At 41.2% G+C, this 21,241-nt stretch overlaps 2 protein-coding genes across 6 annotated transcripts; one reads left to right on the forward strand and one right to left on the reverse strand.

Moving 5' to 3' along the window:
* Positions 1-923: 923 nt before the first annotated feature.
* Positions 924-10,298, forward strand: mybl1 (v-myb avian myeloblastosis viral oncogene homolog-like 1). Of its 5 annotated transcripts, none has more exons than XM_026180840.1 (16): positions 924-1,329; positions 3,627-3,726; positions 3,914-3,985; positions 4,103-4,195; positions 4,903-5,123; positions 5,211-5,403; positions 6,106-6,180; positions 6,474-6,584; positions 7,350-7,589; positions 7,682-8,074; positions 8,167-8,306; positions 8,390-8,504; positions 8,588-8,704; positions 8,794-8,898; positions 9,033-9,242; positions 9,347-10,298. In XM_026180840.1, the coding sequence occupies exons 1-16, from the start codon at positions 1,307-1,309 to the stop codon at positions 9,470-9,472; spliced, it is 2,334 nt and encodes a 777-aa protein (XP_026036625.1). In that variant the 5' UTR covers positions 924-1,306; the 3' UTR covers positions 9,473-10,298. The 5 variants fall into 5 exon arrangements, with proteins under 5 accessions (XP_026036625.1, XP_026036626.1, XP_026036627.1 ...); XM_026180841.1 differs by having other exon boundaries at positions 9,048-9,242; XM_026180842.1 differs by having other exon boundaries at positions 7,700-8,074.
* Positions 10,299-17,502: 7,204 nt separating this feature from the next.
* On the reverse strand, positions 17,503-20,972 carry LOC113029784 (SH3 domain-containing kinase-binding protein 1-like). Its single transcript, XM_026180794.1, has 5 exons — positions 20,805-20,972; positions 20,513-20,544; positions 19,892-20,059; positions 19,090-19,172; positions 17,503-18,396 (listed from the first exon to the last, which is right to left on the reverse strand). The coding sequence occupies exons 1-5, from the start codon at positions 20,869-20,871 to the stop codon at positions 18,150-18,152; spliced, it is 597 nt and encodes a 198-aa protein (XP_026036579.1). The 5' UTR covers positions 20,872-20,972; the 3' UTR covers positions 17,503-18,149.
* Between the last annotated feature and the right edge of the window lie 269 nt (positions 20,973-21,241).

Here is a 21,241-nt window from a genome sequence, read left to right on the forward strand (position 1 = left end):
TTTAAAATGCCCCACTGTGGCAGTATTTTTTTTTTTTTTTTTTACAATATCAACAAACTGTCCGTGTTTCAGGCGCTCGATCCCTTAAGAAAAATGTGCCTGGTACCAAGTCAATTTCATTTGACCACATTCTCTTTCTAAAAAAATATTTTACACTGTACTTAAGTAAAAAAAACATTACATAAAAATGTCATACTTAATGAATAATAAAAACAGTATGTATGGGACTGCGAACGGGTAGTGACAGTAAATGTTGTAATATTTTCATATTGCACAAACACAGAAATGTCACTATTGTCATATCACTGAAATAAACCCCATATGAAGAGGTTAATTATATTTTATATGAGTGAAATCTGCAAGCAGTATGTCGATATCCTAAGTTTTGTCCACAAGATGCCAGCAAAACACCGTTTTTAGAGCTGCTCGTGGAAAGCCAATTTTTATGGTACTGTTTTGCTGCTCTCCTTATATAAGATGCAAATTATAATAATAAATATACCATAGTAATGCATCACATCAGCGCAAATGCAATCACCTGAAGGTATACGATGGCACAAAGGCGCAGATGATGCAGCCTTTTGCGCTTTCATTGTGCGATTTTTCGCGCTGTGTGCCTCAGAACCCTCTGAAAGTCCCCAAAGGGCCCCCAGAAAATCCCGAAACCCATTTTGAGCCACTACAGTCATAATGAAAAGACCCATTTTGCTGAAAGAGGTGACAACACTGTTGTCAGCTATAACATTCGCCTCCTGAGATTCTCAACCAATGAAAGAACTGCTTGCAAATTCTTAACCAATCACTTGCGAGTGTGTCCTCGTTTTTGACCTATCAGTTTCGAGAACCGACTCCTCTCGTCACGGCCCCGTTTCTGACCAATCGGGGGCGAGGCCGCCTGTGCAGAGGGCTGGGCGCGAGAATCGGCGGGATGGACAAAAATCATAACGCCAAACAGAAGTACAGAAGAGAAAGATTATGATAGAAACAGCCCGGACGGCGAGTAATAAAAGTAGCCCACCTTCAGTTTCATAGCGAGTTTTTATGTTACGAGTCCGCATTTGAAGACAGCCTTTATCTGAAGAGGACATAGCAACGCCTTTCTCTGGGAAGATGTGAATATGACTTGTACGGAGAAAGTATATGTTATAAACTGTGCTTTTAGTTAGCTCGCTGCTAGCCAGATCCCGAAGAAACCTGCAATGACTGTCAACGCTTTCTATGGATACACATCTATTAAAGAGGGATTTTAGGGAGCTGCCAAGCACAGGTTCATCTACGAAGAATTTCAGTCCTCCTACCAGCTGTCATGGACAACGTGAAATCACGCAGGTGGGTGCCAGCAGTGTTTCATTATTCAGTTCCCGTGACACAATGCACCTGTTTACAGTTAATACGACGTGCCTCATATAAACAGCTTATACTGCAAGTGCACCTGCACACTTGCACTGTAATAAGGTCTGCCTATGGGATTTATGAATAAGTAGTTAATGAATAACACCTATAGTTAATAACATACCCCGATGAAAAGTATAGACAGTGTAAAATCCACGTTTCAGATATAGCTTAAACAACCTGAAACGTGCATTAATTTGAATGGGTGGCAATGCTTCTGAAAGTTTCGCATTCAAAATAATGTTCTGTGAATGTGAAGCCAGTTTCACACAGCTGTTATGTAACAGCATCATCCTTGAAAACGCATTACTAGACAATGACAAATCAGCCAGATTAATGCATCTTTACTGCTCAGATTCACTTTTTCTGAATATTTAAATAAAAACAACCACCGACTAAAAAACTCCACATCAGATAGCATGTGTCCTCTAATTATACATTACAGATTTTTGCATTAAGTCTCTTGGGTTTCTGGCAATGGAAGAAAAAGCTTCTAGACTGTATAAGTATACCATGTGAAAAATGTGGGTTAATTAGTTTAAAAATTATTCATATCAATCAGTTTTGTTAATCAGACATTATAGTCATCGCTTAAGCTAAAAGTACTACACATTTTCTCAGTCCATCCCAGTAAGTATGAATATTTGAACAGTATAGTACTGCCCCGTGCATCGTTTGGACTGCTACCTTTAGACTTTGGAAAATAGGAAACCTTAAAATTGTAACCTTGGTCTGTTAGCCTCTATAAAGGGCATTTTTCATTATGTTCTAAGATATGGATAAACTTCAACAGCAACATGATTGTTTGAACACTGGATGTAGATCAGTATACTATTTGGTGACGCTTGTTACATTTTATTTTAGAGAAAGTCCTCTATCCAATTAGAACAACTCAGAGTTATTATTTCATATTCATTGCTTATGACAGGTGATGTATTCCTAATGGATTAAACACTGAATATAAATATGGTGCTTCTTATACTTGCCACCTAGAATTATAGTTTTATATTCTTCAGTTTCAAAGTGAATAAATGCCAGGAGGTTATGCAAGTATACCCCCTTTTTTTTTTAAACTTTTTTGAACTGGACCGTTACGGCTTTGCCAGTCCCCTAACCACACCCCAGTACACCTCTTCCACCTCATCAAGACACACACACACACACACACACTTATAAAGCTCTGGTAGTGAAAGAGCCTGTTGATGCAGACCCCTCCTTTCCTCCAGTCACCTTAGGCCCCTCCTTCCTTTTCAGCAAACTTCTCTTGCCTCTTGTGAGGGAATCAGGCCATACCAAAATTCAATTGGTATACTAAAGTTTCCACTCTAAGGAAGACCTTTCATCCACATTTTCATACAAGACCTCAAGAGAGCACTCCCCAACCCCCTGTGTGTGCATGTGTGGTTGTAGAGGTCTCCTACAGGACAACAAGCCTGGCTGTTCAGGAATTTAATTTCTCCTCCATTTATTAAAGTCTGCTCCCATACTGCAAAGACTTTAGTGCCCAGCAGCAGGTTTTTGCATGCAAAAATTTTGAAATGCAGTGTGCTGACATTTTATATTATCAGTAGTTCTATTTTGTGTTCTTTATTGTGCATAATTATAATTGACATGTTATTTCTGTCTTTACATCTTCAAGACCTGTGACCTAATGCAGTCACACTGAGATCCCCGCATCAACGAACTCATTGATTCATTTGTTTGGTTAGCTAAAATGTCCAGAGTCAGTGTTGTGCAATACACGAAGAACACATTGCTTTCAGTTTTGATATGATGTGTCAAAGGCTTGTTTATTGCCCACTGATGCTTTTAGTTTTGCTTTTATTTGTCTTTTATTAATGTATTTGTTTATTTATTTTGCTATGACATCAAAAGAGTTGTGGTCAGCTTTTGGTACATGCTGCTGCTTTTCCTCAATCCTGCCCCTAAAAAGCTTGGCATAACTCACTGCTAAAGTCTAATTCTTTTAACAGGGATTTTATTTCTTTCAGATGAAGTTAAAGCAAAGAGTAGGCAAATCTACTTGGTCACAAGACCGTTTAATTACACTGAGCCTTCATCCTGTAGTAATAGTTAAGCTTCTTACACCATTCTCAAGTAATTTCTTTTTACAGCTTTGGTGTCCATGTATTGATGTCTAATATATTAGCTTACAGGCACTGACCTCATACCTCAGTCTTGGGCTCCATTTGTGGTCTAAATGTGCTCTTCTTTTACTGCCTTGTATATTTTAGCAATGATGAGGATGAAGAGCTGCAGTCCACAGATCCAGAGAGTAAAGAGAAGAGCAAAGATAAAAAGACACTGTGCAAAGTAAAGTGGTCACGAGATGAGGTAAGTTTATCAGAGAATTTGTTGGAAAAGATTTAACTTGAGGCATTGCATGTTATGTTCTGCTTTTATCTCCTCGCAAACATCTTTAAGGGTAACTGTATAACAGTGTTTATGTGAAAATGCTGAACAAGATGCCTTACACGCGCTCTGTACCATTTGCTTTTTTTCCATCTCTCTTTTTCTTCAGGATGAAAAGCTGAAAAAGCTTGTTGAGCAGCACGGAACAGACTCCTGGAAATTAATAGCTACCCTTTTTCCAGTAAGCACAATTGTGTAATTTCATTAAACAAAAATGTTACTACTTTACACCATATTGGTTTATCTCTTTCAGTTACTACTGTAATGAGGTGTTGCTCTTTGTGTATCTCTATCACAGGGGAGGACAGATGGCCAGTGTCAGCACCGGTGGCAGAAGGTGCTCAATCCAGAGCTAGTGAAAGGACCATGGACAAAGGAGGAGGATCAAAAGGTAAGACGAGCTCTGAATCCCTATTTTGTGCAGAAACATTGGTGACAAAATGGGTAAATGATATGGCAGAGAGGGGAGAGAGCAGTTTAGACAGGTTGAAAACACACAATACAAAGACAAGTGCCACAATATGTAATGTACCCTTTAGCTTCAGAATAACCAGGCTGTGCACATGTGCATGCTTACTTCCCGCCAAGAAGGTTTTTTTTTTTCATTTTTTTCTAAAGTAAATTCTCCACTACGTCATTCGTAATAAAACAGTCTCTTCAAGTAAGAGGTTTAGCAGCCAGCCGCTTTTTTAATTAGTTTTTTTCCCTACAAAGCAAAGCTTGAAGACCTTTTCCTGCTGTTAGACCAGCGATGCATTCCTTAAATGGATCACTGTTGTTCAAGAATGTCATGAATGGTGTGTCATTCCTCCGAAATGTTGGAATCATAACAAAAACACAGATCTTACAATTATAGCTTAGCCTGCCAAAAGTGACATCACAACATTTCTCAGCCTCGATGGAAAGAGCCAAACAAGCTCTGCTGTTGCTATAGTGAAGGTTTCTAAACAGCACTGCTTCTCTTAGAAATCTGAACTCTTTGAACAAGTTTATAGAGTGGCAGAATTAATTAGGGCCCTACCCCATTCATTCATAAATCCATGAATTTATTTACTTGTGCTTCTACTGAATATCCTCCACGTGGTGGTGTTTATGCAGGTTATTGACCTCGTACATAAATATGGTCCCAAGCGCTGGTCAGTGATTGCGAAGCACCTCCAGGGAAGAATCGGAAAGCAGTGCCGTGAACGCTGGCACAACCACCTCAACCCAGAAGTTAAGAAGTCTTCATGGACTCAGGAAGAGGATCGAATCATCTATGAAGCCCACAAACGCCTTGGCAACCGCTGGGCTGAGATCTCTAAGCTTCTTCCTGGACGGTAGTGTAGTGCGTCACACACTGTCTGTTTGTGCTTCCTGTCTAAGTAATGTAAGTGAGTCACACTAGCAATGCTATCCCCTAACAGAACGGACAACTCCATCAAGAACCACTGGAATTCCACCATGAAGAGAAAAGTGGAGCATGAGGGGTACCTGCAAGATGGCTGCAAGACTTCCTCTGCTAATGGGAAGAGACGCCACAACAGGCAGTGTCCTGCAACTCCAACAGAGCCCCAGCACTGTGACCGCAGCCCTGTGGCTATGACAGCATCAAACCAGGTCCATCCTCAGTCTTTGTTTCATTTGTCCTCTTACTTAAAACATGCTTCACCTCAAACACAACATTTATAATCAGGGCCCATTTAACTGTAAAAAACTCATAGTACCGTATCACCCCAATCGATCTCTTCATTCTCAGACTGTGGGCTTGTGATATTTAAAAGTAGAATGAGAGGCAGAGCCTTCAGCTTTCAGGCCTCTTTCCTGTGGAACCAGCTCCCAGTTTGGATTCGGCAGACATCTCTACTTTTAAAATCAGGCTTAAAACTTTCCTTTTTGATAAAGCATATCGTTAGGTCTGGATCAGGTGACCCTGAATCCTCCTTTAGTTATGCTGAAAAAGACTTAGGCTGCTGCAGGCTTCCTATGATGCACTGTTTCTTCTTCACTCACCTTCCCCTTTATGTGTTTATACACCACTGCACTTCAACAGTGTGTCTTTTGTCCTGTTTCCTCCCCTCACCCTCAACCTGTCACGGCAGATGGCCGCCCCTCCCTGAGTCTGGATCTGCCAGATGTTCTTCCTGTTAAAAAGGAGCTTTTCCTTCCCACTGTTGCCAAGTGCTTGCTCATAAAGAGACATGTTATTGTTTGTGTTTTCTCTGTATTATTATGATCTTTACCTTACAATATAAAGCATAATGAGGTGACTGCTGTTGGGATTTGGCGCTATTTGAGCTAAGTGTAATGCTCTGTTTGCAGACGGGTGGTTTTCCATTTGAGCCTCATGGTGGGCACATGATGGACAGTCTTCCTGAAAATTCAAGCTTCATATCAGTGAGTCTTTTATAAGGTTTCTTTGCATGCTAGTGGGGAAAACGTCTGACTTCTTTATTTTCTGGTCTTTCTGTAGTTGTACTTGTGATTGCTAACTCTGGAGCTCAAATCAAAAACTTGAACGTCCTGTTTTTTCTCCTAACACAAAATACAGCTGAAAGGGTGTGCGATGTCAGTGCTGTTGTTGCAGTGTTTTTATGTTTATGTCTTGTTTTCCTGATTTTCTTAACTCTCGTAACTCTTTCCTCTTTTCCTTTCGCCTCCTCTTCCTCCGTGATGTTTGTTTATTCCAGCCATCCTGCCTGGATGATCCTGACAGAGAGCAAAGAATTAAGGAGCTTGAACTGCTGCTTATGTCAGCAGAGAGTGAAGTCCACCAACAAGTGCAGTGCAGAGGTTCATGTGTAAGAACACACACTGAATGTGTGTTAGCATTCTTAGTCAGCATAGCCTGCGTGTGTTAATAGCTTACAGTACATACACTGTAAAAAGGCTCATATTTATATTAAATATGTCTTCGCGTCAAAGTGAAATAAACAGCGAGTTACATAATCTGAAAAAACAATATATTGATATCGAAAAGTTTATTTAAGTCCAAAATCCTGGCATTTGATTCTAACTGGCCTTCATTAATGAACTTTTTGCAGTGTATATATTCTAAAACAAGAATGAGGGCATGTATGCGTGTCTGTAGCCTGTTTGCTGTAGTGTTGCAATAGTAACTACTTTCCCCTTCTCGCCACTTACTCAGACTGGCCTGAAGCTGTGCTTGGTAGTCCCCCTAGCTCCCACCCCTCACCTCGCCCATTATTTTAGTTTTAAACTTGATCCCGCCCCCTCATCCCCTCCAGCCCTCACTCCCTGCCATCCTACCATACCCACACTTAGCCCGCAGTTTGGTTCTGACTAAAGCATTCTCAGTCTCTATTCTGTCTGCACTGACTGTTTTCATACTTCATTCACATTTATTCTTTTCAGTGAGCGACTTTATACTGTACAATTTTTTCCCACCATTTCCTACACATAATTTCCAAACTCGTGCAAATTAGCAATAATTTTACACCACATCTGCCAAACCCATCAGATCAGACACCATCCTGCTGCACGAGCCAAAGATCTAACAGCAGTGTCTTTAACCCCCACCCGTCCCCTGCTGCCCTCTATCTCAGAGTTTGGAGCAGTACCCAGCATGGCCAGACAGTGTGTCAGATGACACGCTAACCACGAGTAGCAGTAGCCTGGAAGAACAAGCAGAGAGAAGACCCTGGGAGGGCCCTGAGATCCCGCAGGGAGCTCCAGCACCGCTTCCTGTCTCGCCCAGCAAGTTCCTGGCTGTAGAGGCCAGCACAGTGCTGTCCACCCTGCAGACCATACCAGAATTTGCAGAGACCATGGAGCTTATTGATTCAGTGAGTAACAAATGGAGATGAACACAGAACAAACATAACTCTGTGTAAATTTGTTGGCCAAATATTGTGAATGTATTAAAGATCTACTGTAGATGTGTTTTGCTCTGCAGGATCCTGTCGCATGGAACGAAGTGGCCAGTTTTGATTTGTCAGAGACGGCGACGCCGTCCAGGCACAACCAGGCAGCCTATAGCACTATCTTGCAAGAGAGCACCATGTACAATTCAGTGAATTACCCAGTCAACGCTGCCACTACCGACTTAGGCCAAGACAGGAACTGTGCTCCATTTGGTGTGGGAGATCTTACATCCCTGACTCCCATTAACTCATCCAAACCCACCCAGGCTTCCACTGGGAGGAAGAGGAGAAGAGAGAGGGGGGAACCATCTCCTTTGTGTGACAAGACTTGCTCTTCCTTCTTGGAAAATATTTCAAATTCTCCCAAGAAAACACCTATAAAGACACTGCCATTTACCCCGTCACGAGTAATTATCTTAATAATTTACTTCAGAGAACATCTTCCCATTACAGCTGATGCAGTGATTTGACTAATATGCCATGTCTTCATTCTCCTCAGTTCTGCAACATATCAGTGCCAGAGCATCTCAATCTGGAAAACCCCGCCCTCACCTCAACTCCTGTGTGCGGTCAGAGGTGTCTGCTCAACACACCCCTTCAAAAAGATACCACACCTAAACACCAGAAAGAGAATGATGGGTAAATGAATCGGCTGTAAGCAGTATATCAGAAGATCTTTTTGCTTGCAGAAAACTAGTGTAATCACAATTACAAATATGTAGTTCCAGGACTCCTAAATTCTGCAAAACAGTCATGACTCCAACTCCGAGGACACCCACTCCTTTCAAAAATGCTTTGGCTGCCCAGGAGAAAATGCACGGGCCACTAAAGAGAGAGGTAAATTTGCCAAATTCTGGTGCAAGCAGGTGAACATATTGCTGCCTTTTTTGTGGTTATACTCATCCATTTTTGTTTTGCAGCCACAGCCTTTGGCCTTTCTCGAAGAAGACATTCGAGAAGTTCTAAAGCAAGAGACCGGAACAGACATCTTCAACAGAGCAGACTTACAGCCAGATTACAGAGTGTGGAAACATAACGTAAGTCACGAAATACAACCTTCATGACCTCAACACCTCATCAAAAAACTAAGAAATAATTTTATTTCATTTTGATGCTTCAAAATTAGATGGATGGCCCAGCTAGAAAAGTGCGCAAGTCTCTTGTCCTGGACCCTTGGGGCAAAGAAAGCATTAATACTGAACTTTTCCAAGACCAGCTCGACGATGCACAGGTAAGCCTCTCTGACCACACTTCAAATCAGCTTCAGGTCCTGGAGCCCTTTCCAAGTAAAAGTATTTTTATAAATACCATGTAATTACTATTACTCTTAATCTACTGCTTTCTTAAAACCTGCACCATTCAAAGAATGCCATGTTGCAGGTGTCAGATGAAGGTCTACTGACAAGCTCTTCATTGGTTTCTCCGATCTCCGAGAGAGACGAGTGTGGCCATTCTGTGACTTCTGGGAAAGATGAGCTCTCATTAGGAGTCGCCGTTCATACTCAACACTTTACTAGCCCTCGGACGAAGAAGCTTCCGACCTCTAACAAAGCAACAAAACACAACACTGCACAGGTATGACGAAACAAAACAACTGTCATTAATGTCAATGTGTAGTTAATGCTGTGAAAAGGGTAGAAACAGACAATCACAGTAACCACTGATCACCTTCTGTGCAGGTGAGTGAGTGGGAAGCAGTGGTTTATGGAAAGACGCAGGACCAACTGATCATGACAGAACAGGCTCGTCAGTACCTGAATCCCTACCCACCGTCCACCTCTGTCTCAAGGGCGCTTGTGCTTTAAAGCCGTCCCCTCGACTACGCAGGCAGCACTACATCTGTCCGACAACTAAAACCTCCACTGAATCTTGTAAGAGACAATCCAGTGAAGACAAATTGTTTTATTTTTCTTCTGAAGCAGAAGTGCACTGCCAGTGACGTCCATACAGAGGTTTTGTTCTCAACGCATTTTGAGGTAACTGCCCAAAGTGTTCTCTGTTTGCCAGCAGTCATGAGCAGTTTTGTACACATACAAAAAGGCTTTTTCTTTTAATCAACCTGCACATAGAGTAGGCTGCAGAAATAGTGTGTATCACCAGCAGCGGCTGCTTCTGAGTTGTATATTATTAATATATTGTTTAAAGACATGAAAGACATTATAAGATGTAGCGCTACTCATTGTTTATCTCCTCCTGCATGTTTTTACTAAACTGTCCCACTGCTGTTAGCAGATAAAAAAACACGTATGTGCAGCATTTGTAGCTTTTTACCGACACCCGTGTACAATGAAATCACGCCATGGGTTGTAAACTGACGCAGTACAGACTTCATTCACTGGCCACTTTATTGGGTATATCTGCTCGACCGCTCATTAACGCAAGGCATATCATATGGTCAAGATGATCATATGATGTGAAGTTTACACCGAGCGTGAGAGTGAGGAAGAAAGGTGATTTAAGTGACTGAACACAGCATGGTTGTTGGTGCTCAGAAATTGCTGATCTGCTGGGATTTTCCATCACTACCTTCTCTAGGTTTTACAGATACAAAATTCAAAATGGGTAAAAATGGCCAGACTGAAGGCAAAAGTAACTCAAATAACCAAAATATGCAGAAGAGCACCTCTGATGTAGCTGAGGGGCTACAGCAGCAGAAGACCATACCAGATGCCACTCCTGTCAGCTAATAACAGGAAACTGAGGCTTTAATTCACACAGGCTCCCTGAAACTGTACAAAAAAGATTGGGAAAAATCTTGCCTGGTCTGACGAGTCTCAATATTCAGATGGTAGGGTCAGAATTTGGAGTAAACGACATGAAATCATGCATCCATCCTGCCTTCCTGTACTCAAATGGGATCCACAGACAACAGACCCCATCAGATCCAGTCACCTTTGGGATGTAGCTGAAAATCTGCAGCAACTATGTGATGCTATCATGTCAATAAGGATCAAAATCACTCAGGAAAGTTTCCAGCACCTCGTTGAATCTGCGCCATGAAGAATTAAGACAGTTCTGAAGCCAAAAGAGGGTCTAATCCCATATTAGGAAGGTGTACCTAACAAAGTGGCTGGTGAGTGTGTAATGTTACTATTGATTTTTAAATGAGAAAAAAAATGCACTTACATGTTTTTTGTGACAGCAGTGTTATGTTAAGGAGGAATGCCAATCGGACTCCATGTGAAGTTTTTAGGATGGAAATAGGAAGCTGTCAGTATTGCACTATTGAGTTGACTTTGCTGCTGAGAAAGGAGCAGTATTTTCGAGGGCAAACTGGATAGCACTTGTGATGGTATTTTTTTATTATTATTTTATTCCTTTTATAACACAGCGTTTCCTTTCCAAGGCCATAGAGTCGGTGGAGACATCGGTTGAATGTATTTCATTGCAATGTACATGTGAAAGAACCTCAAAAATGGAAGGGTACCTTAATGTTTATTTTTGTTTGTTTTATTTATTATCTGACAGCTCTAAGGCTTAGATATTAATATAAATCGGACACCGTGAGTTTCGAAGAAGTTTAATCTTGCTGCCAAAACAGCCTAAAAACTCTCACTTGCTCTAAAGCAGTTCTCTATTAGGGAATGAATGGCCGCCATTGTTTTGGTCAGACGTTCGTATCATTAGTGCTCAGCAACAAGCATTTTGTTGGAGAAGGATTTAGGTTTTATGTGAGGGCTGTAGGTTTTATTTATTTAATGTCTACTAATTTATTTATTTCTAAAAGAAAACATTTAAGAGAAATTATTGAGAAATTATATTGTCTTTTTTTCTTTCAAAATTAGGATTGGGCAACCATTCAGTTTTTTATTTCTCCAAGTTAGAAGAACAAGCACTGCAACTGATTTAATGTTAATTTCTTCTCCTGATTAGGCGAGAGCTAGCAAATAACCTTTGCATAGTTGTACGTGTGATTTTGTAAAATATAGATAGGATGTATGTAGGTAGCGGGACTCCATTTCTGACCTCTAATCATAGACTAATTGCACTTTTTTTCCTCTTTGTTTAAATGTAAATGTTCATTCTCATAATGTAGTTCCAGTTCTTACCTTTTTTCGTGTGTGTATGTGTTAGATGGGTGTTTCCTTATGTTTGCTCATGTTTGCTCATTCATGTTTGAATGCTGATGTTAAGATCATGCTGCTTTATTTACACATGTTCTTTTCTCCTGTTTTGCTGCAAAAGGTGTATTTAAAATGCACTACGTAAAAACCTTGTATTTTTAGACAGATGGCTTTGAGCTAAAACACAAAATACATATTGGTCAATACATATGTTATTACAATTCTGTCTCCTAAAATGCTGGGCTGCTGTGCAGAATGCAATATGTTGCTAAAACCCTATATTTAATTGTAAACAGTGCAAAGATGTCGTTGGATGTTATGTTTTGATACTGATGCCAGTAATATGTTTCAAATAAGGTGAAAACAAGGGCTTGTTTACCACTGACTACTGCTTTTTTAACACTATGAGGAAGGCAGGTGCACTAGTCTGAAAGCAAAATGTTTTCCCATTTTTAGATTTTAGTGGTCACCAGCTCCTAGTCCTCTTTGTCATATTTTTAATTTCTTTATGACATGTCCGAACGCTGGGCTGGACAGTTTAGCACCTGCTTTCTTCACCTCTTTCTTTGGAGCAATATCACCAAGCATTAAAACGCATATTAGCCGTGCAGTGTGCACAATGCAACCGAATATCATCTGGCTTTTTGAGCTGGACACTCATAACAAGTTGATTGATCCGTCTCCCTTTTTTAGCCCGGACAACACATTGTCCACGATGTCAGAGATGAATTACAGATTGTGATTGGTCAGACCACAGGACAGTTTTTCCCTTCATCCAAGTCCGTTTTAAATGAGCTTGGCCCAGGCAGCTGTATTTCTGGATATTGTTAGATTAATTTTTTTTCTATTCTTACTTTGAATGCCATTTTTTATTACATACACTGTGGGCAACTGCAAGAAGCCGTTCACTGAAAATGGTTGTCAGATGTTTCATTTTAGTTTCAGTGTCAGCTTCACTGATGTCCTCTGGAGACATCACATTTATTACTGAACTATTAGCCCACACAGTCTCACTAAGTGAAGGATGCCTCCCTAATTTGCCTTGGTCACTATAGTCACTACAATGAACCTTTCTAATGTAGTATTAGTATTTAAGCTGGTTTGAAACACCTTGTTGGCATCAAGTTCAAAATAAGTGCAAATCTTTCTATTTACATTTTTTTGTCTTGTTATCTTTGTGACATTTTAAACTAAATATAGGGCTTAAAATGTTTGCAAATCATTGCATTCTGTTTTTATTAACATCTGTACAAGATCCAGATACGATCTCTGCTGCAGCCATTGTCTCCTTGTATCCTGCTGAACTACCCTTGAGTGAGATGTCACATGTTTCTCTGCTCACTCATTTCACCTTATGGACAAGAACAAATGCACTCTCGAACCATCCTTTAAAAAAAGCTCCATAATCTGGTGAAGTAACACTATAGCTACATGTATTTTTTTTCTTGTATCATCTGCTTTAGTGGATCCAGTAATGGCTATAATCTGGATTATCCTGCATTAAGTATTTGAGTGAGAATAAGAAGGGAATCTTGTCAGGGAAATCAGGTGGAAAGATCAGAAGAATATGGTACACAACGCTAAAAACAGACTAAACAACTTTGTAAGATGTTTACTGTATATTTGGATCGGGTGGCTGAGATCTGTCTAATCTGTATATATTTGTGTCGTATGTTCTGTGTGTTGGTTTGTACATTCCATTTGTTAAAACCAAGATAATCTGTTTGTGTGTTAATGACATTGTAACATCATAGGTTGCAAGGGCATTAAGTACATATAAGTACAGGATAGTAGCAGCTGTCATATACTATTGTAGTTATGCATGAGCAGTACACAAGATGCTGGACTTTGCTTTCATTTACAGGAGAATCACACATGTAACACTTGAGTTATACTATATAGCATTTTCAGTTGAAACCATAATCGAGGTACCATAGAAATCCTGCCAGCTGTCTTTGTAACCATGTACTTAATTTGGCTAAATAAATGCATTTGTTGGATAATTTTAAAGGTATTCTGACTTTCTTGTGTTTGCATTTTCACTTGCCATCAACTGCCAAAATGCCTTTGTGCAAATTAGTATACGTTACATGCTGTTTTCTGCATAATAAAGATTTCTGATGATCGCTTAGTTTTTCTGACACGTTCACAGCGGGCATGGCGACACTCTGACGTCTTGCCAAAAACTAACGCCACTGAAAGCTTTTTGTCTTTTTAAATGGTGAAAGTGGAAATTGAAATATTCCACCTTTAATCATGCACTCTAATTTTTCCTCACATGCAGCGTGGACATCTAAGCAGGTGAAGGCTGGGTGTGACAACTCATGGAGTGGTTTGAAGATGACCTCTCTGTCATGTGTGTATGTATACGTTGGGATGCTGTCAACTTGGCCTGGGGTCCAGGGACACGAGCCCCCTCCACCAGAACAAGAGGCCTCTCCACAGGGTCAGCTGCTGGCCCTAAAGGGGCCCACTCACCCATGACTTAATGCCCCTGAGCTCCTTTGTCCTTTGGGCTGTTGGTTTTACAGGCCCATTCACTCAATTGCCCCCCAAATGGAGGGAGAATGTGACGACTTGCCTTATGCTGAAGGAGCGGCAGTGCGCATGCATGCAAACAATGTACACATAAACACACGAGCGCCACATGCACGCCATGTCCACTTAATCAATCTGTCCTCCTTTGCTTTCATTCTGGTACAAGAGGGCCTTTTGTTATTGCGTGACCCGCACTATGAGCCGAAAGATGTCGGGGACCCTTTGCTTCTTAATTGGTTATTGGCAGCAGCCCTTCCACTTTGTACCTCCTGCATGTATTTAGTTGAAACAATGACTTACTGAAACACTATATAGACCTAAAATAAACATATAATTGCTGTTTTTGGATGAATTACATTTAACCCAGATATACAGATTCTCTTCACATGCTGTAGTTTCCACTGATTTAATTACCGTATAATGTCCAGTGCACGTTTGCCCCCCTTCTGTATCTCTTATCATTCAGTCAGCTTGACTAGGTAAGGTATGTGTGTGTGTCCATTTTTGGGTCTACCCTGTGCACCAAAGACATGAAACAGAGCCTACAGGCATCTGACCAAATCTCCTCGGCCTTCTTTCTTTAAGCACACACCCATAAGCGAGTGCACAAACTCTCTCACACACACTGTTTGCCTTTGTGTATGCTAGACAGCAGATGGCAGCCCATTATAGGGCTGACAGAGCAGTCATCTGGCAGGCACCCCGGTTACCCCCTCCTTCCACCTCTCCTCCCCCACCACCCAAAAGACACCCAGCACAACACAACAGGGATAGGAGCCTTTTAGGCGGGAGACTGTATCTGTGTGTGTGTGTGTGTGTGTGGGTGTGTGTGTGTGGGTGTGTGTGTGTGGGTGTGTGTGTGTGTGTGTGCGTGTTAAAATTGGACACTGGCCTTTCCGCTCTATATAGGTCACTGTTTCCACTGTTGTGTGTGTCAGCGCCATGTGAGGTAAGTCAGGCTCACATTTGACTGGGGATTTGCCAGGCTATGACTTACTTTCAATGGAAAGTTTATCTCTACAGTATGGAGGACTGATGCTGCTAAATAAAAAATTTAATGGAAAAATACATGTATGTATTAATTATGTAAAGAATAAAAAAAATGATAATAATGTTTCATTCAGCTTCTTTATCAATTTACCTTTGTAGTATTATCTCACACATCTTTATTTCCTTTATTTTTAATTTTTCATCTTTCACCTTCTGACACTTTTAATGACAGTCAGTAATACAGAACACAGAAAGAATTCAGTTCTTTCTGTGAAAGATCGGGTCCTCTACCTGAGGCCTGGCAGCTTGAGGATCCTTCCTTGGACTGTTCTGGACTGTTCTGGACAGAGATCTCAGATGTTGTTCCTGGGATCTGCTGGTACCACTTGCCCAGCTTAGGGGTCACTGCACTGAGTGGTCCGATTACCATGGGGACCACCGTTGCTTTCACCCTCCACAACTTTGCAAGCTCTTCTCTCATCCCTTGGTTTTTCTCGAGCTTGTCATGTTCCTTCTTCCTGATGTTGCTATCACTTAGTATAGCTACAGCTATCACTACAGCCATCTTCCTCTGCTTTTCTACCACTACTATGCCCAGTTGGTTAGCCATCGCCAGTTTGTCTGCCTTAATATGGAGGTCGCACAGGACCTTAGCTCATTCATTACCAAACACCCTAGGGGGTATGTCCCATTTTAACCTTGTGACTTCCAGACCACTTGTACTTGCAGCTTGTAGCTGTAGCTGTCCTCTGGTATTACAGTCCCCTCAGCTCTGACTAGCTTCCTTCTCTTTGTCATCATCCTATTACACTTCTCCAGTCTGAACAACATTCCAATGTTGTCGCTGTATATCCTGGTGGTATGGATCAGTGCATTGATGTCTCATTCACTCTTGGCATACAGCTTGATATCACACATGTAGAGGAGGTGGCTGATGATCGCTCCATTCTGTTTTCAATAATCTCACTGAGGGGGTTCAGGCCTATGCAGAACAGCAGAGGGGACAGACCATCTCCTTGGCAGATCCTACACTTGATGGTGACTTATGCTATTGGCTTGAAGCTGGCCTCTGAAGTTGTTCGCTACATCCCCACTGAATTCCTGAGGATGGCTCTTAGGATCCTGTTGATCTTGTACTATTCTAGGCATCCAGGATCCATGTGTGGGGCACTGGGCATAGGGTTTCTTACAGTCAGTCCAGGCAGTGCACAGGTTGGTGAGCTTGGTCTTGCAGTTTCAGGCCACTGTTCTGTCTACCACTGCTTGGTGTTTTGCTCCTCTGGCATTCCTGCCTATTCCTTTTGGTGCCCCGCTCATGTATTGAGCCATGTATCCAATAAGACACTTAAGCTCAATTATATTAATTTTAAAAAATTGTAAAAAAAAATAATAATTTTGCCATATTTTATAATTAATGTAAAAATTAAAAATGACAAAAATGTTTGCAATTCTTTTTGGTGCATTTGTAGACATATTTATTTATTTATTTCATTTCATTTAAAAATATTAAAGTTTTTTATTGTTTATTTTGGATTTTGACAGTTTTGATCCTCCATACTTTATACCCGATATCCAGCTACACTTACAATAACTTTGTATATATGTGCATACACTCAGTTCTTTTGTCAAACTCCAGAAGTAATCACAAAGTTATTCACAATAATTCCTTGACCCTATATAAAAGTGAGTCATAGGCTCGAGGTAAACTCTAACAGTAAACGCTACAATATTCTCCTTGTGAATGAGAGTTTGCTACAGGACGAGTGGAGCTGTCTGTCTTTGTAACATTTACACTCTTCACTGTGCAGGACATGTCCTCCAAACACTGGCCCCAGAGTGACTGCCTCCTGCAGCCTTTATAACAAAGGATTATACAACAGTGAATATCAAACAGCAAGTGGAGGAGGGGTGTATTTCCCTGTGGAGGTCAAGGCCAAAGTTAGGATTTTATGTCCTCTGCAGAAGGTAATCTACAGCCCACCCTATAGAGATCCCACCACAAGGACAAGGCTGGGAGGCACCACTGAAAAAGAAAGACTACATGCAACTTCTGAGAGCTGCTTTGTAGTTGCTGGGGCAACTGGCACAATCCCTGGTCTTTTGGCAAAGCTTTCAGCAGGCCTCAATCACACTTCCTATTAGAAAGAAGGGAGGCCCAGTGTGTTCAAAGGAAAATGAACAGGAGCCTAAGCACTGAGTCGTACACCGAGGCATGTTTGGACTGAAATGAAATCATCATACAGTCACGGAGGGTTTGCTGGTTTTATCATTATCACAGTAACATATTACAGCATATTAAATAGACATAGACACACATTAACAAATCACAGGAAAAAAGTAAGGAACATAACAAAACCAACAGCAGAAATAACATTCAATAAAGGCAGCGTTATAGAAAAGGCTAAATTTAATAATCATGAAGCATCACTTCCTGCTTCACTGACTGCATCTAACTGCTACGTTGTTTGAGCTTTGATTGCAGCGACTAATGTTGTACAGTTTTCAGAATATAAGCCTGACTTTAGATTAGCTGAACTGGGCAGAAAAGAGCAACACCTTCAAACTTTCCAGCATGTTGCACTTGAGACAACACCCCCATCAGTGATGTCACGGCATGCTTTGCCCATCAGATAAAGTGGGTAACACACACACAAACACACACACACACATACACTACTGTGACATCACTAATCAGGGGGTTTACATTCAGCCTTCAACCTCCTGCTTGCATTTAGAAAATCCTGATAAAGCACAAGTACAAGCCCACATCAGGAAATTCAAAACTCATCTGCACATTTCAGAAGCTCCTCTACCCCCTCATCCTCCACCCCGAGTGCAACCTCACCAAAGTGATCTCAGCTCAGCCACCCAGGACAAAGAAAAGGGTTTCTTAGTCGCCCTCGAAGGCCCCATTGGTGGCTCCCTGGCATTCAATCTTTTTCCGGCACTTGGACAAGATCCTGTGGAGCAAGTTTGGAGATCTCTGTGCCTGGGGCTGAGAGGCCACGGGCTGAGGCAAAGGGATCTGGGAGCTCCGAACCAGGAAAGGGCCTTCACGCTCACCCTGGCCCTTCTCCAGCCCCACTCCTCCTCCACCTCCTCTGCTCCCCCTCTTGAATGCCTGCAGAATGTGTCCACTGGGGCACAAAGAGGAAATAACAAACACAAAGACCCTGTTTATTCCTTATGACCCAAATTCCACTGTGAGCAGACAAGATGTGAAGAGGCCTGTGGGCTTATGTACAGTATGTTTGTGTGTGTGTGTGTGTGTGTGTGTGTGTGTGTGTGTGTGTGTGTGTGTGAGAGAGAGAGAGAGAGAGAGAGAGAGAGAGAGAGAGAGAGAGAGAGAGAGAGAGTATGCACTATGAAATGTAATAGATTTTATTTTAATAAACCAAATGTGCTGTATATCAAATAGTTCTTGCAGGGGTGTATTTGACTGTTTTTTCTTTTAGATAAAAAAACAACAACTACAAAGTCTTTTCTTTCCCTCTTGCTCTTCTTTGGCCCTAATGAGATGCAGCACTGTGAGAAGGGGATTGACTAGCATGTGTGCGTGTGTGTGCGTGTGTGTGCGTGTGTGTGCGTGTGTGTGCTTAGCAGGCTCAGTAATCAGTGTGCTTTGTCAACTAATGAGGGAAGAGAGGGGCCACCTGTTCAGGGGTGCTGGGCGGAGAGCAGTGGGGTGGGATTTGGAGATGGGGGATGTGGGGAACATCTGCCGAATGCTGGGTGTATGTGCATGATTGTGTGTCTGTGTGTGTGTGTGTGCGTGCATATACTTGATAAGAGGGAAGCATGAAATTATTGATGTGTGTGTTTACACCTACTTCCCATATCTGCCGCGTTCACTGTCACCGGGTGTAGTCCTCACAGATAAACTCCTCCGAAGGCCTTTGGGAGGCAGATTTGCCTGAGAGTGGAAACATGATGTTTTTAATTCCACCTTTTATTAATTATTTAATAGTAAATAGACAGTAATTATAAAATAGAGTTATTTAAAACACTTTTCTTCTTGTTGTTTTTGATTTTTTATTTTATTTGTGTTGTTCAAAAACATAGAAGTAATTTTTGATCATGTCTTTTTGTTATAGCAAATAACATAAATCAAACTGACATTATAAAAGTTTTGATAATACAGGAAATTTTTTAAACTTTTTTCAGAGAATGGTGAGAGAATAGTTTATAGTTATTAACTGTTAGTGAGGAGCATGTTATACTTCTTAACACCTGCTGTGTTTGTCAGTGTTTAATTGCTAAATTAGAGAAGGTAAAATTGTGAGAAATCTCTTTGCTTCTGGTCAATCACTGCACAATATGAGCTCGCACCAAAACCAGTGCAAATATTATGCATTTAAGTCTGAAATTTATGAATTACCCTTTATAAATATCCCTTATTAAATGTGCAACAATTCAAGACTGACTTAAGGAAACAGCTCTCATAGGCGTTTCTAAATTCTGTCATGACTGTAATATGTTTATGTAGGCACACATTTGGTTCTGGCTTATTTAAAACATACATGTGACAAGCAGAGCAGAGAGGATAATATAATCTGTCATCTGTAAGCTGCAGCAGCAACAGTTCTGTCCACTTTCTCTGCATTACTGAGCACATTCAAGAAGCCAACCAACCTGGCGCAGCTCCATCACGCATGAGGCGGGGAAATAACCTCGCTGCCCATTCTGCAACTGCCCAAACCACCTCCCTTCCTCGTGTTTGGACAGCACCAGGGTGACGTCACCTGGAGACAGCTCCAGCTCGTCAGGCCAGTGGGGCCTGTACCTGTGCACCACTACCATCTAATGGACAAAAGGAGAATTACAATAATTTTTAACTCTAATTTGAATATTCAATATTGCAAGATTAAAATTCAATGCTACATTTATGTTAGGGCAGAACTTGTTCATGATCAGCGTCCAGCTCCTTTTTTTTACAGCCCGCAGATCAGAGTCGGTGAATGGAAAGGATTACGTGTGAAGACTTGGATTAGTTGTTATTTAGTGTAATGGTAACTCTTAATCAGGGTTTACCCTTCATTATGTTACACCTGAATATTATGTGAGAGAAAGTGGAAAACTAAATGCGTAGTTTTGCAGGAAACTGATTAAACTGATGCAATGTCACATTCATATCCATTAGTCTTTGACATATATAAGCATACATAAACCTGTGAATTGAGTTCTCATTTTCATATCAGTGCAGTTAAACATGCAGATTTCTGTTGATGAAAATTAAGAAAAAAGTGAACTTGCCTTTTCAGCTTCTGCTCTGTATCGATACCTCCCTGTTTATCATCAAGAGCAGAAATGAATCAGCAAAAAAGGGTTATTTTCAACATTTTTCATTAATATGCAAATGTCCATAAGAAGACCTCGACATTAATGCGCGCACATAAACATCTGTGCAGCTAAATCTTTATGTACACTGTCCAGAAGGAGGGAAAACAAGGCATTTATCGGTCAGCTGGCACTGGGCTTGCTCTTGCTAACCACATAAATAATGTCCTGCTAAGCCACACTTCCCTGCAGATATGATTCCACTCACCTTGTGGAGCAAGGACAGTGGTGAAAACCTCAAAGTGTTCATTGCTGTGCATGTAGATGCGCTGCATCTTGAAGATCGGACGCTCTCACACTGTCCGGGACTACTCAGCTCTCACTGCAATACCTTAAATAAATGCAGCTGACTAATCCACTGCAGCACAGACTGGAGCTGGACACACACACACAGAGACACACATACACGTGACCAGGGACGAGTAAAATCTTACTTTATGTCAGAAAATGTATGATTGTTAGAATTTTCTTATCACCTGACGCCAATGCTTTTTATTTTGGAATAAGAGGCGGCATCTTTCTCATATGTCATGCTTGACCACTCCATCTTGCTGCCAATGTCTATTGTTCTTTGACCATCTGGCCACATGCAAAAGAAGTTTAGTGCTTGCTCAGATGTGAATGAGAATTCATAATTTCACCTCA

Source organism: Astatotilapia calliptera, chromosome 9, assembly GCF_900246225.1.
Source record: "Astatotilapia calliptera chromosome 9, fAstCal1.2, whole genome shotgun sequence".
In the NCBI taxonomy this organism is placed as follows: Eukaryota; Metazoa; Chordata; class Actinopteri; order Cichliformes; family Cichlidae; genus Astatotilapia; species Astatotilapia calliptera.

Bases quoted from the DNA above. Each gene is read 5' to 3' on its own strand.
- mybl1 (XM_026180840.1), top strand. From the start codon at position 1,307: ATGGACAACGTGAAATCACGCAG. The intron at 4,196-4,902 runs GTAAGACGAGCT...GTGTTTATGCAG, and splicing joins CAAAGGAGGAGGATCAAAAG to GTTATTGACCTCGTACATAA. The intron at 6,585-7,349 runs GTAAGAACACAC...CCTCTATCTCAG, and splicing joins TGCAGTGCAGAGGTTCATGT to AGTTTGGAGCAGTACCCAGC.
- LOC113029784 (XM_026180794.1), bottom strand. From the start codon at position 20,871: ATGCAGCGCATCTACATGCACAGCAATGAACACTTTGAGGTTTTCACC. The intron at 20,545-20,804 runs GTGAGTGGAATC...GATGATAAACAG, and splicing joins CACTGTCCTTGCTCCACAAG to GGAGGTATCGATACAGAGCA. The intron at 18,397-19,089 runs GTAGGTGTAAAC...TTTGTGCCCCAG, and splicing joins GAACGCGGCAGATATGGGAA to TGGACACATTCTGCAGGCAT.